At 43.6% G+C, this 15,578-nt stretch overlaps 2 protein-coding genes across 8 annotated transcripts; one reads left to right on the forward strand and one right to left on the reverse strand.

Moving 5' to 3' along the window:
* Positions 1–1,310: 1,310 nt before the first annotated feature.
* LOC106568885 (acyl-coenzyme A thioesterase 11) lies at positions 1,311–10,564 on the forward strand. 5 transcript variants are annotated; one of them, XM_014139667.3, is made up of 16 exons: positions 1,311–1,427; positions 2,020–2,186; positions 2,958–3,027; positions 3,126–3,186; positions 3,325–3,426; positions 3,596–3,731; positions 3,861–4,014; positions 4,322–4,441; positions 7,050–7,188; positions 7,337–7,392; positions 7,498–7,564; positions 8,002–8,085; positions 8,276–8,409; positions 8,551–8,715; positions 8,829–8,955; positions 9,163–10,564. In XM_014139667.3, the coding sequence occupies exons 2-16, from the start codon at positions 2,039–2,041 to the stop codon at positions 9,349–9,351; spliced, it is 1,752 nt and encodes a 583-aa protein (XP_013995142.1). In that variant the 5' UTR covers positions 1,311–1,427; positions 2,020–2,038; the 3' UTR covers positions 9,352–10,564. The 5 variants fall into 5 exon arrangements, with proteins under 5 accessions (XP_013995142.1, XP_082816925.1, XP_013995145.1 ...); XM_082960799.1 differs by having other exon boundaries at positions 7,340–7,392; XM_014139670.3 differs by having other exon boundaries at positions 1,321–1,773; positions 2,016–2,186.
* On the reverse strand, positions 6,754–13,498 carry LOC106569013 (uncharacterized). 3 transcript variants are annotated; one of them, XR_014380316.1, is made up of 5 exons: positions 13,240–13,498; positions 12,836–13,028; positions 12,442–12,534; positions 7,005–7,214; positions 6,754–6,875 (listed from the first exon to the last, which is right to left on the reverse strand). XR_014380316.1 is itself a non-coding variant. In XM_014139944.3 (4 exons), exons 2-4 carry the CDS (start codon positions 12,852–12,854, stop codon positions 11,215–11,217), a joined length of 423 nt encoding a protein of 140 aa, XP_013995419.3. In that variant the 5' UTR covers positions 12,855–13,028; positions 13,240–13,498; the 3' UTR covers positions 9,988–11,214. The 3 variants fall into 3 exon arrangements, 2 of the variants coding, with proteins under 2 accessions (XP_013995419.3, XP_013995418.3); XM_014139944.3 differs by lacking the exons at positions 6,754–6,875; positions 7,005–7,214 and adding an exon at positions 9,988–11,525; XM_014139943.3 differs by lacking the exons at positions 6,754–6,875; positions 7,005–7,214 and adding an exon at positions 9,988–11,525 and having other exon boundaries at positions 12,836–13,046.
* Positions 13,499–15,578: the final 2,080 nt, after the last annotated feature.

Here is a 15,578-nt window from a genome sequence, read left to right on the forward strand (position 1 = left end):
CACCATCTGCCTCGTGTAGCGCGACACGTCTCCTTCACATAGAGTTGATCAGGCTGTTGATTGTGGTCTGTGGAATGTTGTCCCACACCTCTAAAATGGCAGTGGGAAGTTTCTGGATATTGGCGGGAACTGGAACACGCTGTCGATCCAGAACATCCCAAATATGCTCAATGGGTGATATGTCTGGTGATCTTGTCACGGTATCTCTATGCATTTAAATTGCCATTGATAAAATGCAATTGTGTTTGTTGTCTGTAGCTTATGCCTGCCCATACCATAACCAGACCGCCACCATGGGGCACTCTGTTCACAACTTTGGAATCAGCAAACTGCTTGCCCACACAACGTCGTACAGTTGAAACCGGAATTCATCCATGAAGAGCACACTTCTCCAGCGTGCCAGTGGCCATCGAAGGTGAGCATTTGCCCACTGAAGTCGGTTACGACGCCGAACTGCAATCAGGTCAAGACCCTGGTGAGGACAACGAGCATGCAGATTAGATGGTTTCTGAGTGTTAGTGCAGAAATTATTCGGTTGTGCAAACCCACATTTTCATCAGCTGTCCGGGTGGTTGGTCTCAGACTATCCCGTAGGCGAAGAAGTCGGATGAGGAGGTTCTGGGCTGGCGTGGTTACACGTGGCCTGCGGTTGTGAGGCTGGTTGGACGTAATGCCAAATTCTCTAAAAGGATGTTGGAGGTGGCTTATGGTAGAGGAATTAACATAAAATTATCTGGTAACAGCTCTGGTGGTCATTCCTGCAGACCAGCATGCCAATTTTATGCTCCCACAAAACATGAAACGTCTGTGACAATTGTGTTGTGTGACAACTGCACATTTTAGTGGCCTTTTATTGCCCCCAGCACAAGGCGCACCTGTGTAATGATCATGCTGTTTAATCAACTTCTTGATATGCAAGACCTGTCATTTTAAATGGATAATCTTGTCAAAGGAGAAATGCTCACTAACAGGGATGTAAACAAATTTGCGCACATCATTTGAGAAACTTTTTGTGCATATAGAACATTTCTTGGATCTTTTATTTCAGCTCATGAAACATGGGACCAACACTTTACATGTTGCGTCTATATGTTTGTTCAGTATATCTATGTCATTATGCTAAACACATTATTTGAAAGATTTTTTTGGCTTCCATAACTTATTGAATGGATACAGATGTCACACAATTAAAATGGACTGTATGTCGTACTCAAGATACAGTGAAATATGGCGGTGAAATGATCCATTCCACCTTAAAATGTGGAGGGAGGTGTTAACGTCAAGTCCTACCCACAGTCACTAAAACGCTCCTACCACAATGTCAAAACCACCTGAATCGCGCCGAGGTTGTCGACACTACATGGGCAGAGTACACGATCTGGAAAAACTCAATCTCGAAATATTCCGTGCGTGTTATAACCTTTGAGGTAAATTAATCGACAAAATAAAAGTATCTTCGTTGTATCCTGATTCCACTGCTGCGTGGGCATTTTGATTTCATGTTTGTACTTTGGAGTGAACTTTTCTCTGCAGTTAGCTACCCTTGCGCTCAGTAGTGCAGTGCCCATTCATGCTGGTAGCTCAGATTAAATTTTGCTAATATGCTGCTGCTACGTTTTTTACGACGGTACTTGCACCTGTCGAATGGAAAGAACTAGCATTGCTGCCATTTAGCTGTCTAGGTTAGGGGAAGCGCCTATAGCAGAACAAGATTTTGCAATCACTGGCACTGCGCAAGAATCCGTCACACCTACTGTGTATATTTGAGTTTAGGTGAGTCATGGAGCAGGCGAGCTCTACTGCCACAGTTAACTTTGCTACTGCTCTTTCTATTTAACCCTTTGAAGACCCAGGGATGATAAAACCCAGGAAGTATAAAGCGTATTCTATATTTCATTTTAATTGACAGGTATTTCTGTATTTGCTGGCCATAGCCTATTTTTATTGGTAACATGTTGGTCATTGTAGGTCACCCAAATGAAATGCATTAAACTAACATATTACTTTTCCTCGAGAAAGCATCTCCGGGACCCCTAAAATGAGTAGACACCAAAATGGGGAGGAGTACAGGAACCCAACAGAGGTGAAGAAGAGCCAGATAGTGATGCCCTGCCATGCCAACCACCGCCAGGAGCTCAGCGTGGGAGAGCTGCTCAAATGGATGGACTCTACAGCCTGTCTGTCAGGTGTGTGTGTGTGTGTGTGTTCTTGCTCACAGTGTGCTTGTGGGAATAGGCCTACTGGTCCAGTTTTGGATTATACATGGGATGATCATGATTTTTATTCGGATCCCCATTAGCTGTTGAAGAAGCAGCTGCTATTCTTCCTGGCGTCCAGACAAAACACAGAACTTGACAAAAGACAGAACACTAATGGACAAGAACAGCAATGCAAGTTTAAACTAAGAACACGAAAGGACAATGGGACTGAAGTTTCTTAGTAAGACATGATTAGGTTGGATAGCGATGAAACTTTTACCAAGACATGATTGAGTCATAATATCGCATACATGTCCACATCATGCTCAGTAAGGCCTTTTGCGTTTATAATGATGCCATAGTTTCTCACTGTGAAATGTCAACACATTGTAACACTAATATTTGGTGACACTGACCAGCGTTGATGTTTCTAGGAACTCTGAAAACTCCACTGTTACTGACCATCTGGAGTAATAGGCTATGCTTAAGACAACAGATGAAATATACTTTGCGGACCATTTGACTCTGGCATATTACAGTCAGGTTAGGCTAACGGACAGTATCCAGGGACTGAAAGGTCACACTTTTCCTACTGATGTGCTGCTGTGACATATAAAGAAAGTGACTCTTGCACTCACTAGAGCCCTAACCTTGGCACGCATGGCTATGTATAGTATGTTGAACAGTAGTCCATTCCTAACTGTAATCAGCACTCTCTAGACAGGAAGTATAACCTCATTATTTATTTACTCACCACAGCTGAAAGGCATGCTGGGTGTCCCTGTGTCACTGCCTCGGTCGACGACATCCACTTTGAACACACTATTGGGTAGGTGTCTGGGTTGTTAGGTCGCCTTCTTTCGTTGTGCGCACTAATTCTCTCTTAATGACAACTTCTGCTGATAAAGTGTGTGTGTGTTTTTTCAGGGTTGGACAGGTGATCAACATCAAGGCCAAAGTCAATCGAGCTTTCAACACCAGCATGGAGGTCAGGCCACATTCAAACCCTATGACATGTACCCAGTCCAAATCCAAACGGATTGATTTCCGACTGCGCAATAGTTAAATTCCGGTGATTTATTTTTTATTTTTTTTATCTACTGTGATGCTTTGTGTGTGTCTAAAGGTTGGCATCGTGGTGAGCTGTGAAGACCTGTTCAGCGATAGCCACTGGAGGGTGTGTCAGGCGGTTGCCACGTTTGTCAGCCAGCGCACCACTGGAGGGAAGGTGGTACTGGATTGGGGGGGCCGTAGTGTGTGGGCGACCTTCAATGAGAGAATGCCTTTATAAAGATGCTGTGATAACGTTCAAGAGTTGATGCTGGGTATTGTTGAGTGTGTGTATGCTCTCTGCTGTTATCTGCATTAACTTGACTTCGCGGGTGTCCACTTTACAGGTGCAGCTGCGTCCGTTGGTCCCCTGTACACAGGCGGAGCAGGTGGAGCACAGTCTAGCAGCCGAGAGGAGGAGGATGAGGCTCGTCCACTCTGATATCATGAAGGACCTGCTCACCAACAAGGCCTTCCAACAAGGTCAGTCGCTGTGGCATCGACCTAACACAACTATAGGAACCGTAATGGTGTATGACGCTTCATGCTGAGTAATATTGAATTTGTGTATGCTGAGTTCTGTAATAACCTGTGTGTGTGTGTGTGTGTTAGTGGAGGTCCAGGAGGCTGAGAAGGCGGTGCCAGCAGAGAGGACACGGGTGGAGAGTGTTGAGTTGGTTCTTCCTACTCATGCCAACCACCAGGTCAACACGTTTGGAGGACAGATCATGGCCTGGATGGAGAACGTGGCCACCATCGCTGCAAGGTATAACACCCACACCAGATGCACACCACCTGTAATCCTCTTAAATATCCAAAGATGTGATAGGACTGCACTCATAAAGCTTTTTTTGGACTGCACACCTATCACATTTTTGCATAGCTAGATTAATTGTTTTCTTACGCTCCAACCAAACTTTTGGGAGAGTGCGATGGTTGTATTTTGACACTAGCCGAGTGTAATAATGTTATTACACGTTGTTTCCAGATAAAACAAAACGTATGACATTTAAATTACTTTTTGGACTCCTCTGTGTCATGCCCCCTCTCCTCCTCCTCCTCCTCCTCTCCAGTCGTCTGTGTAACGCCCACCCCACCCTGCAGAGCATAGACATGTTCCATTTCAGGGGTCCCTCACACGTGGGCGACCGGCTGGTCCTCAAAGCCATCGTCAACAATGCATTCAAGAACAGGTGAGCTTTAGATCATATACTGTATAAAGCAAAATGATAAATTGGTTTGACAGTGATTTTTTGTTGTTGTTGCATTTGAGTCTTTCAAATCAATGGGGGAGTACTTGTGCTCACGTTATTGGTTGAGTAATCTGGGTAACATTTTACGATAAGGCTCCATTTGTAAAGGGGTTATAATAAAGTTATTAATGATATATTTAATCATTTGTAAATGCATTATAAGCCATTTAATAAACTGTTGTATTGCATTGGTTAAAATAGTGCAATAACAGGTCAGTGTTTTCCAAATACTGAGCCAATATTTACCTCCAGCTATTAACCATTTATAAATAGACTTACAAATGCTTATAAGATGAACCCGTATGTATCATCATGAAACCTTATTTTCAATAGTTGCACAGTTGAACAAGAGTTTATTTTCTTACTTTTGGGTTTGATGCATTGGTGCTTTGTCCCGGGAACAGAAGAGGTTGGTTTTCATGATGTCTGGACCCACCTTTGAAACCTTGATGCCCTGGCCAAATTTACTTCCAGTACATTATTCAATCATAATTCCTAACATATTACCCCTTTCCAGAGGATGTCAACACACTTCCCACTTCTCTGTTTACAGTATGGTGAACGCTCTGGTGTGAAATGGTAACCTTATTACCTTCGGTTGGGGAAACAGTGGAGGTATCCTCTCACAACGTGGAATGTTTTGGTCTTCATACCCACCATTCATTGACTGAACATGTTTAACAAAGTGTTGAGTCTTCTCATGTATGTAGTGATGAGTACCCAATACTGCCTATAAGTGCACAATATATACAAAAGTATGTGGACACCCCTTCAAATGAGTGTATTTGGCTATTTCAGCCACACTTGTTGCTGGCGGGTGTATAAAATAGAGCACACAGCCATGCAATCTCCATAGACAAACATTGCCAGGAGAATGGCCTTACTGAAGAGCTCAGTGGTACCGTCATAGGATGCCACCTTTCCAACAAGTCAGTTAGTCAAATTTCTGCCTTGCTAGAGCTGCCCCGGTCAACTGTAAGTGTTGTTATTGTAAAGTGGAAACGTCTCGGAGAAACAACGGCTCAGCCGCGAAGTGGTAGGCCACACAAGCTCACAGAACGGGACTGCCGAGTGCTGAAGCGCGTAGCGTGTAAAAATTGTCTGTCCTCTGTCCTTGGAACTCACTACCGAGTTCCAAACTGCCTCTGGAAGCAGTGTCAGCACAAGAACTGTTCGTCGGGAGCTTCATGGCCGAGCAGCCGCACACAAGCCTAAGATCACCATGCGCAATGCCAAGCGTCGGCTGGAGTTGTGAATCACGTTCGCCGCCATTGGACTCTGGAGCAGTGGAAATGCGTTCTCTGGAGTGATGAATCACGCTTCACCATCTGGCAGTCCGACAGACGAATCTGGGTATGGTGATGCCAGGAGAACGCTACCTACCCGAATGCATAGTGCCAACTGTAAAGTTTGGTGGAGGAGAAATAATGGTCTGGGGCTATTTTTCATGGTTCGGGCTAGGCCCCTTAGTTCCAGTGAAGGGAAATCTTAATGCTACAGCATACAATGACATTCTAGATGATTCTGTGCTTCCAACTTTGTGTCAACCTGTTTGGGGAAGGCCCTTTCCTGTTTCGATATGACAATGCCCCCGTGCACGAACGAGGTACATACCGAAATGGTTTGTCGAGATTGGTGTGGAAGAACTTGACTGGCCTGCACAGAGCCCTGACCTCAACCCCATCAAACACCTTTGGGATTAATTGTAACGCCAACTGTGAGCCAGGCCTAATTGCTCAACATCAGTGCCCGCCTCACTAATGCAAGTCCCCGCCGCAATGTTCCAACATCTAGTGGAAATCCTTCCCAGAAGAGTGGAGGCTGTTATAGCAGTAAAGGGGGTTCCAACTCCATGTTAATGCCCATGATTTTGGAATGAGATGTTTGGCGAACAGATGGTCATGTAGTGTATGTCTAAGCTCTGAGTGAACTCTCAAATCATCTATAAATGATTTACTCACATGTAGAACTACAAAATGTATACCTTATTTTAAAGTGACAATCCACTGACCATTAACAAATGAGTTACCAACATTTATAACTGCTGAAAAGATACCTTTTTAAGGAAAGTGAAAACCTACTGATCATGCATTAATGAGTTAGGCCTACCAATATTTTTAACTTGTAAAAATATAGCTTAAAAGAAAGTGGAAACCTTCTGGCCATTCTCCCGAGGGATCCCCTTTAACATTACAAGTCAGAATAGAAATAGACCCACTGTCACATGATGAGTGTCAACAATAAAATTCTGGTCACGTTCCAGGTCGCCTTTATTTCAAGCGCGTTTCACAGATGGGCAGATCTCACAAAGTCGGGGATTTCTCCGAACCACACCAATAATATGACTTGAGATCTTCAGATGAGGCCTTAAATCCTGGACAAAAAAATAAGTGTAATTATAAACCCTTTACAAATGTAACCTTAGTCTAAAGTGTTACCGGTAATGAATTGATCAATCTCTAATAAGTTCAAATTTCACTCATTAACTTTCATTGGCTCTGACCTGCTGATCTGAGATGGTAACGTGAGTGTCCCCGTGGTGTCGCAGCATGGAGGTGGGCGTGTGTGCGGAGGCTTATCAGGGGGAGGAGCCTCTGAGACACATCAACAGCGCCTTCATGACCTTCGAAGTCCGCGACCGGGAAGGCAAGCCGTGCATGTTGCCAAGGATACGACCCGAACCGCTGGTCAGTCACCTGATGCTCATTCACAACTGATCAAGATGAGATAAATATTCACATTTTAACCAAAAATCTTAGAAACAGTAACTAAGGGCCCTATTTTCTTCAATTTTCACAATATTGTCCTGTTGTCTGATCTGAATCTCACTGACAGGAGGGAAGGAGACGTTACCAGGAGGCCATCGCTAGAAACAAGATCCGACTCGACAGGTGAACAGATGAGCCCATTTGTTAACATTACTGCAAAATCTAGATCATAATTGGAATTAGGGCACAAAACGGAGATGCCAATAGATTTTTGTTGTGTTTATTTAGGAAGTACATAATATCCTGCAAGCAGACAGAGGTGCCCTTATCTGTCCCGTGGGACCTCAGCAACCAGGTAAAGGAGGAGAAGGGGGGCCCCAAATGTCTCACTGTAATCACTGACTACAAGCTTTGGTTCCACTCGGGTTCTCTCTTAACATAACAGTTGATACAACATAGACGTGAGAGTTAAACAGGAAGGATGAAGAATGATAAGCATGTCTCAGTCACGAGTAAAAACCAAAGTTCATACGTGGGCCGGTTTTATGGACTGTCCAATCCCGTTAGCCGTGAAATCAGATATAAACCATATCGCCGGGGTGATAACGTGATTGCAAAAGTGCAATGTCATGTCTAACTGTCCCAATGAAAACATTGCACTTACTGTGTTTGAAGCTAAATTTGTGTAAAATATGAATAGTGGAACAATTCCTATTCACATACAGTAGTATTATGATAGTAGTATGTGATAGTTGTTACTACTGACTTTGAATGTATTGTGAACGGCTGCAGGTGTACCTCAGCTACAACAACGTGTCTGCTCTGAAGATGCTGGCCGCTAGAAACAACTGGTTGTTAAACTCTGAGAAAAACAAGGTGAGCTTTCTTGAGACTCTCTTTTAGGTTAACCACAAGGGGGCCCTGAATTTTTCTCGATCACATATTTAAAGGTCATGTCTAGGGCCAAGGGGGCCTTGCATTTTTCCTGATCACATGACCGAACTAGGAAAAACTCGGGCCCATGTTAAACTAATCCTGGTTTATGTAATCCTCCTCTGGCCACCAGGTGAGCCTGTACACCCTGGAGGAGAAGCAGGTGTTGAGTTTTAAGGTTGAGACGGAGGTAGACATCCCAGCTGAGAGGGCCTTTATGCTGCTCTCTGACTTAAGCAAGAGAGTGGAGTGGGACCCAAACTACGAGTGGGTATCTGTATGCACGCACACTCCGGACTCGGGTGGCGTATAATAAGGCCTCAAGAGTGTACACAGCGGCCTCCCCCACATTTCCAGTGCAATGTGTCACACTGGCTTCTCCTGATTTCATGACTTTCCCTGTTGTAGGAGGTGTGAGCTGATTCTTAGGGTGGACGATGATGACTTTCTGTACCGCGTGGTGACTCCCTCCATAGGCCAGGATGGGGCCAGTAACAGCCCTTCAGCCAATCAGGGAGGGAAGGTCCAGGACTTCATCCTCCTGGCCTCCAGGAGACCACCGTGTGACAGCGGGTGAGTGGCAGACTGACTGGCAGACTGACAGACACAGGCAGGCAGGAAAAAGAAAGGAGACCATGCGAGTGAAAGCAATTGAGTGACAATGTTTTTTTTCTGCGCCTTCCAAGGGACCCTTATGTTATTGCTCTGCGTTCAGTCACTCTACCCACACACCCTCCTACAGAGGGCTACAACAGGGGAGAGGTGCTGTGTGCCGGCTTCAGCATCCTGGAGGTCTCCAAAAATATCTCCAAGGTAAGAAAGTGTGGAAACTGTCATTTTGTAGGTCTGCTCATAAGTTCTTCCCCTGCACTTGCTTTTAAACCAAAGCGGTGGGTCTTGCCAAATGTAATTGTTTGCCTTTTGCTTTGAAGTACCTTGAATTTCCACTGGGAAAAAGAACATGACAGATTGCACCGTTATTGATGATGACAACTCTTATCCTTGTGCTGGCTCTCCTAGATCTCCTACTTCAACCAGGCGTCTCCCGAGGTCCTGCCCTACATCTCCACAGACATCGCCGGGCTCTCTTCCAGCTTCTACGGCATCTTCTGCGCCTGTAACACCTTCCTCCAGGAGAACAGGGGTGACCATGCCTCCACCCCCCAGTCCCAACCACCCTCCTCTACACTAAAAAGTACACAACTGTAACCCCTTATCCTTCACCACCCTGACCCCCCTCGCCCTTGATGACTATTGTACTGATCGATTGATCACACTGTCGTTAGACGATCTGATTATCTTCAACTGTTTATTTTATTAGAATGGTTTATGTAAGGAGCCTAATTCCCAGATTTGTTTGTGCAGTCTTGCCAACTCCTATGGTCATTGACAATGATCATGAATGTAGGAGTTAGCAAAACAGATCTGGGACCAGGCTATAATGAAAAGAGGATTTTTGGAGCATCCTACAGTGAAATGTGGTTTGAACAGGACTCAATCCAGCACCTGGAAAGTTTTTGTGGCTGTGAGTAATTATGATTGCCCCTTAAAGCACTTAGTCTCCATCCACTCCCCACCTGTGTTCATTAGATTGACACCCAACCGCCTGTGACCTGGCTCAACCCTGCCCAGAACACTGGCCTCTTCACACACTAAGCTGATCCATGTTGACAACAAGGATTATTAGTGTGGAAAACTAGGTTTTTCTTTTTGAACAATGTTCCAATCATAACTTGTGAAAAATATGAGACAATGTTTGAAATCATTATTAAAGTATTTCAATTTTTCCAGAGAAAGAATACCAAGAAGGGCTCTTTTATTTGACAATAAAGGGTCAGAATTGCATTTCATATGTCGGATATGTTTTATTAATTCGTTTTTTATGACAAGGCTATTAAATGTTTCACTTTACACAAGATATTGTTATCTAAGATACAATATTGTATCTTAAACTAAGGCGATTTAAAAAAAGGGGGGATATATTGAAAAGTTAATAGAAAATACAAAAGAGTTGTGTCACGTCCTGACCAGTATAAGGGTTATTTGTTATTGTAGTTTGGTCAGGACGTGGCAGAGGGTATTTGTTTTATGTGGTTCGGGGTGGTGTTTTTGTAGAAGGGTATTTGATTTATGTATTCCGGGGTTTTTGGGCACTGTTCCTTGTTTATGTATTTCTATGTTTAGTCTAGTTGGTTGTATTTCTATGTTTAGGTTAATGGGGGGTTGGACTCTCAATTGGAGGCAGGTGCTTTCTCGTTGCCTCTGATTGAGAGTCCTATATATGGGTATGTGTTTGGTTTAGTGTTTGTGGGAGATTGTCTCTTGTTTTGCGTGTGTGAGCCTTACAAGACTGTTTGGTTCGTCGTAGTTTGTTATTTTGGTGTTTTCTTGGTTTCAATAAATATCAAGATGAGCATCCACATTCCTGCTGCGTTTTGGTCCTCCTTTCCTGACGACAAGTAGACAATTATTGCTAATAATTGTACAATCAATATTTTACGATGAAATTGAAGACATGATTTGCTTTTCTTTTTTATAACTTTAAATCCAACAAAACAAACTTCCATTTTAAGGCGATCATGTCTTCACATCTTAGACCTGTCCCACTGGGCACAGAAGTCAACTCAACGTCTAGTTTTGATTTACATTTGGTTGAGTTGTCAACTAACATGAATTCACTGTGAAATCAACAAAAAAGGTCACCATGTCATTGGATTTTGGTAAAAAGTTGGGTGAAAAAAAGAATGCACTTAACGTTGATTACTTTTTGCAAATCCTATCCGTTTTCAGTCATCACATAGATTTTTTGGGGGTTGAAATCATGTGGAAAAAATGTTGATTCAACCAGTTTTTACCCAGTGGGGTAGTTCTCAGATATTCAAAACAAGCTTCTGTCTTTGCTCTCAGAGGTTGGCCATGATCGCCTGTAGTCTAGCCTCCTCACTGATCCCATCCTGCCGTGCTCCACTGTCAGTGAGTATCGTGGCTGCCCCTCCTGAAGCCTCTGCCCCTTCACAGACCTACCTAGTGGCTCGGCCCTCACCTGCAGTGACACTCCTTGCCAGGGCCCCCTCAGTACCTCCTCCATGTCTTCCACCATGGCCCTGGAATACCCCTCCCCCAGGGCTTCAAGGGGCCAGAGTGATATAGAAGATCTGGTTGACTGTGTGGAGGAACTCCCCTCCCGGAGATGTAGCCCTGGGTCTGGGAGGCACCATGGGACAGGGCCATGTTGACCGAGACGGGGTCATACAGGAGGTCCCAGTGGTAGGCTGAGCTGAGGAAGTGGAGAGAGGGCTTCATCCCTTTAGTCTGGTTTGTCATGCTCAGGATGCCCAGGGAGGGAGTCACCGCCTGAATGCTTTTGAAGTCCAGCTTTATGCCTGAAGGAGTCCGAATACAATAGTATCATACACCTGTTGTATGCGTTACGTTAGGTAGGCTAGTTCTTAGGAGCATATTTAGACACTACACTACCACTTCCACACTCCATCCCCAGGTGGCAGCATCACCCTGTCAGGTGCTGTGCTTTGCCAGGGAGTCTTGTTAAAGCTACATGTAATTTAAAGCTACAATATGTAATGACCAAATTCACAGAGAAATTTAGGGTATAGAGCTTTCATTCTCATTGAAAGCAAGTCTAAGAAGCAGTAGATCTATTCTATGTGCGCTTAAGTTTCATTTTTGGCGTCCTTTACTTTCGGTTTTGTACCCCAGCAATAAAAAGCGGAAAATATATTTCACAGCGGTTTAGATGGTACAATGATTCTCTACCCAATGTCTGCTTGTTTTGTCACAAACTGAAATAAGTCGAACTATTAGAACTTTAGCAGCCACGAAATGGCAGAGCGATTTCTGCATAGTGCATCATTTTTTTTGCACCCCTTTTTCTCCCCAATTTCGTGACATCCAATTGGTAGTTACAGTCTTGTCCCATTGCTGCACCTCCCGTACGGACTCGGGAGAGGCGAAGTCAGCATGCATGCGCCCGGGCCAGCCACAAGGAGACGCTAGAGTGGGATGGGACAAGGACATCCCGGGCCGGCAACCCGGACGGCGCTGGGCCAATTGTAGCTAGGCCTAGAACCCCTAGCCTTAGCGAGTGTATCATCATTCTAGCTAGCTGGTTTTTGTAACATATAACATTTGATTAGATGTGCTATATTATGTTGTGCAGCTGATCCTTTTAGGTAATTGATCGACATTATTGATTGGTATTAAAGGACCAGAAGAAGCTAAGGCCCTAACTGATATTTAAAGTTGAATTGATATCTAAAGTTGTATTGATAGATTTGATACCTTTCTTTGACTGGAGCACTGCATCCAGCCACTGGCCCAGAGTGTTGATGGGGCTGGTGGTCACGTTGACCGCTTCCAGAACCATGATAGAACCTAGAGGGGTGGACAGAACAGGGTTGTATTCATTAGGCACCAACAGATGACAACAGACTGAAACATGGAGGGACTACCTAAATGTGTCCAATAAGAAACACATTCAGGTAGTCCCTCCCTTTGGTAAACGTTTTGCGAAGGTGTGTCCTAATGAATACTACCCAGGCTTTTACTACTGTAAATCCCCTCGGTATACTGTCAAATGTATACTTGATGTTGTCACTTTCTGTACTATACTGCTAAAGTTACATAGAATTCATACAATTCAGAGAACAATTCATATTTTATTAAAATACATTACTTTGGAGTGCTTTGTTCATCTCTAACTTGTTGGTACGGTGATACCAGGTGGCATGCAGTGTGTCTCTCTCCCTGATGTCTCCAGTTTGGACATGAAGTCTAGCATGTGTCCATCAGTAGCAAACGGTAGGATCGTCTCAGAGGTCCCTCGCAGTATCCACTGGCACAGTTATCTTCTAGTCACAGCTGGTTATCTATCATTACCATGTAAACTGTAGTTATAAAGTTAAATAAGGAAGTCATATACAGTTGGCTACAGTAAATACAAAGGTCATTTTAACATTGTATGACATTAAGATCAATACTGTAGATGATACGTTCCAAGTATATATGATGAATGTATGCTGGTGAATTTGTCTTTTTTGTTCTGTCTTGAAAAAGGGAAACAAAAGAAGAATGAGTTACCTGCATTTTGAGTCACAACGGCAGAGGTGGTGGTCAGAAGCACTACAAGGAGACCTACACTGACACAGCATGATCAACTATTCTTTAGTAAAGTATCAGATATATCTCCTCTGGTTCTCATCCTCTTCATCTTCTTTCCTTCTTCAAATGGTTTCTTCCTCCATGCATCGTTCACTCCATAAATTCTTTCTCTGTTCTATGAGATCTCAAAGCAAGTGCAGTAAGATTGGGTGCAGACAAGGACTGTTGGACTGTTGTGGAGTGAGAGAGAGTTTAGTGTTTTATACTGTGTAAAAGTGCAGGCCAAACAGTGTTATCTGTGGACCAGAGATCACATTGATTTCACAGAGCAGATAGTGCTTTGTATTCTACCTATCACCACTCATCTCACTCTAATGACTCGACCCTTCAGGGAGAACTATTGTTTTTTCACGGGTCAAGGATAAACTTAGAAGGTGAAAGTGATGATTTAAAACAAATTAATTTATCCAATAGTCGATGGGTTAATTATTTATACCCTTTTATCTAAAGATATAGCAATAACAACTGCAGGTGTGATGAGGAGTTTATTTTCCAGAACCTTGTATTTTAATGTCACATTATCAGCTCATCTGAACAGTTTTTCTCCAGACAACAGAAAATGTTAAAAATATTTTGCAACGGAAAACAAAAATGTGTGTTTCTTAGTGGACTGTTTCAGTATGTTTTCTTCCATTTAGTGCCTGATGAACATGACCCAGTGATTCACTACTGAACCCTGTGAAGGACAGACAGTCCCAATACCGCAGAATAATTTGATGATTGCAATTTACTCTCATGACTGGATATTGAGCATGGTAAACATACAAACTTTGGGCCCTTGTTAAAGCCTAACATGATATTTGGAAACCTCAGAGCCCTATGAGGGGATCACATGAGATGAGTAAATGTGAATAAAAAAGTTAGTGGGCCAAGTAAACAATGGAATAAGTGACTCTTTTCAATAGTTTTAGGCTCAGGTGCAAGCTGGTAACAATGGCAGACTGCCTTATTCATTATATAGTGGATTATATAGTGGTGCAGCGGTCTAAGCCACTGCATCTCAGTGCTAGAGGCGTCACTACAGACCCTGGTTCGATCCCGTGCTGTATCACAACCGGCCGTGATCGGGAGTCCCATAGGGCGGCGCACAATTGGCCCAGCGTGGTCCGGGTTAGGGCAGGGTAGGCCGTTATTGTAAAATAAGAATTTGTTCATAACTGATTTACCTAGTTAAATACAAAAATATATATATATTCACACACAACCAAGGCTAAGAGATTACACGGTTACCATTCAGACAAAGTCTTCAATGAACTTCATCCCACTGTTTCACTCATGCAGGGGTGGTTTCGCAGACACAGATTAAGCTTGTTTCTTTTTTTTGGGGGGGACTAACTAAAATGGCATTTCTCAGACATGGTTTAAAATAGTCTCAGACATGCCCTAATTCTAGATTTTAAAAGTCTGATTTCCAGAAGGACGATTAGAGTTAATCTAGATCTAAGGGAAGGTTTAACTTCAGATTAACGGATGTTGGCCCCCAGGATGTTGGCCCCCAGGTTGACCTAATGATGATCAAAGAGCACCACCAAGGCCAGACAGAAGGGTGGTTATAGACAGACAGCAATCCACTGAATGATTTTGATGAAATCTATTTCTGTGACCATTTCCGTATGTACAAAGGAAATGCAGCTGACATTTGTTTGCTTGAGCCAAGGCTTTCATCTGACTCTCTTAGGGGAAGGCCCATTCCTCCTGCCCTACAAGTACTGATCACCTTGAGGTTTTTGGCATCTGGAACCTTCCATCATGAAACAGGAGATTTCTGTGGTGTAAGTGAACAGACTGTATGCAGAATAGTCCACAAAGTCTGCAATGCTATATGTGAACTAAAAGACAATTACATCAAGTTCCCTGATGCTGCTGCCCACGCCAACTACAAGGTCGAGTTTTATGAATATGGGAACTTCCCTTTAGTCATTGGCTGTATAGAGGGATGTCATATTCCCATCAAGTGTCCCTCTGAGGCAGATGCTGACGAGTGCTGGAATCGTAAAACTTGGTTCTCAATAAATGTACAAATTGTGCACTCCCAATTTGCAGTTCTCCGACAATGTTGCACGTTGGAAAGGTGCAACTCCTGACTCAAGGATTTTTCAAAACTCCTCTTCGTATGCTCAGCTCGAAAGAGGACACCATAGTGGAATCATACTTGGTGACAGTGGGTATATGCACAGACCAACTTCTTGTTCACTCCCATCTTCATGCAATAGGACCTGAGCAACAACGGTACAACCAAGCTCATATCCGCAGCAGAG

The sequence above is a fragment of the Salmo salar genome, chromosome 14, assembly GCF_965601325.2.
Source record: "Salmo salar chromosome 14, fSalSal1, whole genome shotgun sequence".
Lineage (NCBI taxonomy): Eukaryota > Metazoa > Chordata > Actinopteri > Salmoniformes > Salmonidae > Salmo > Salmo salar.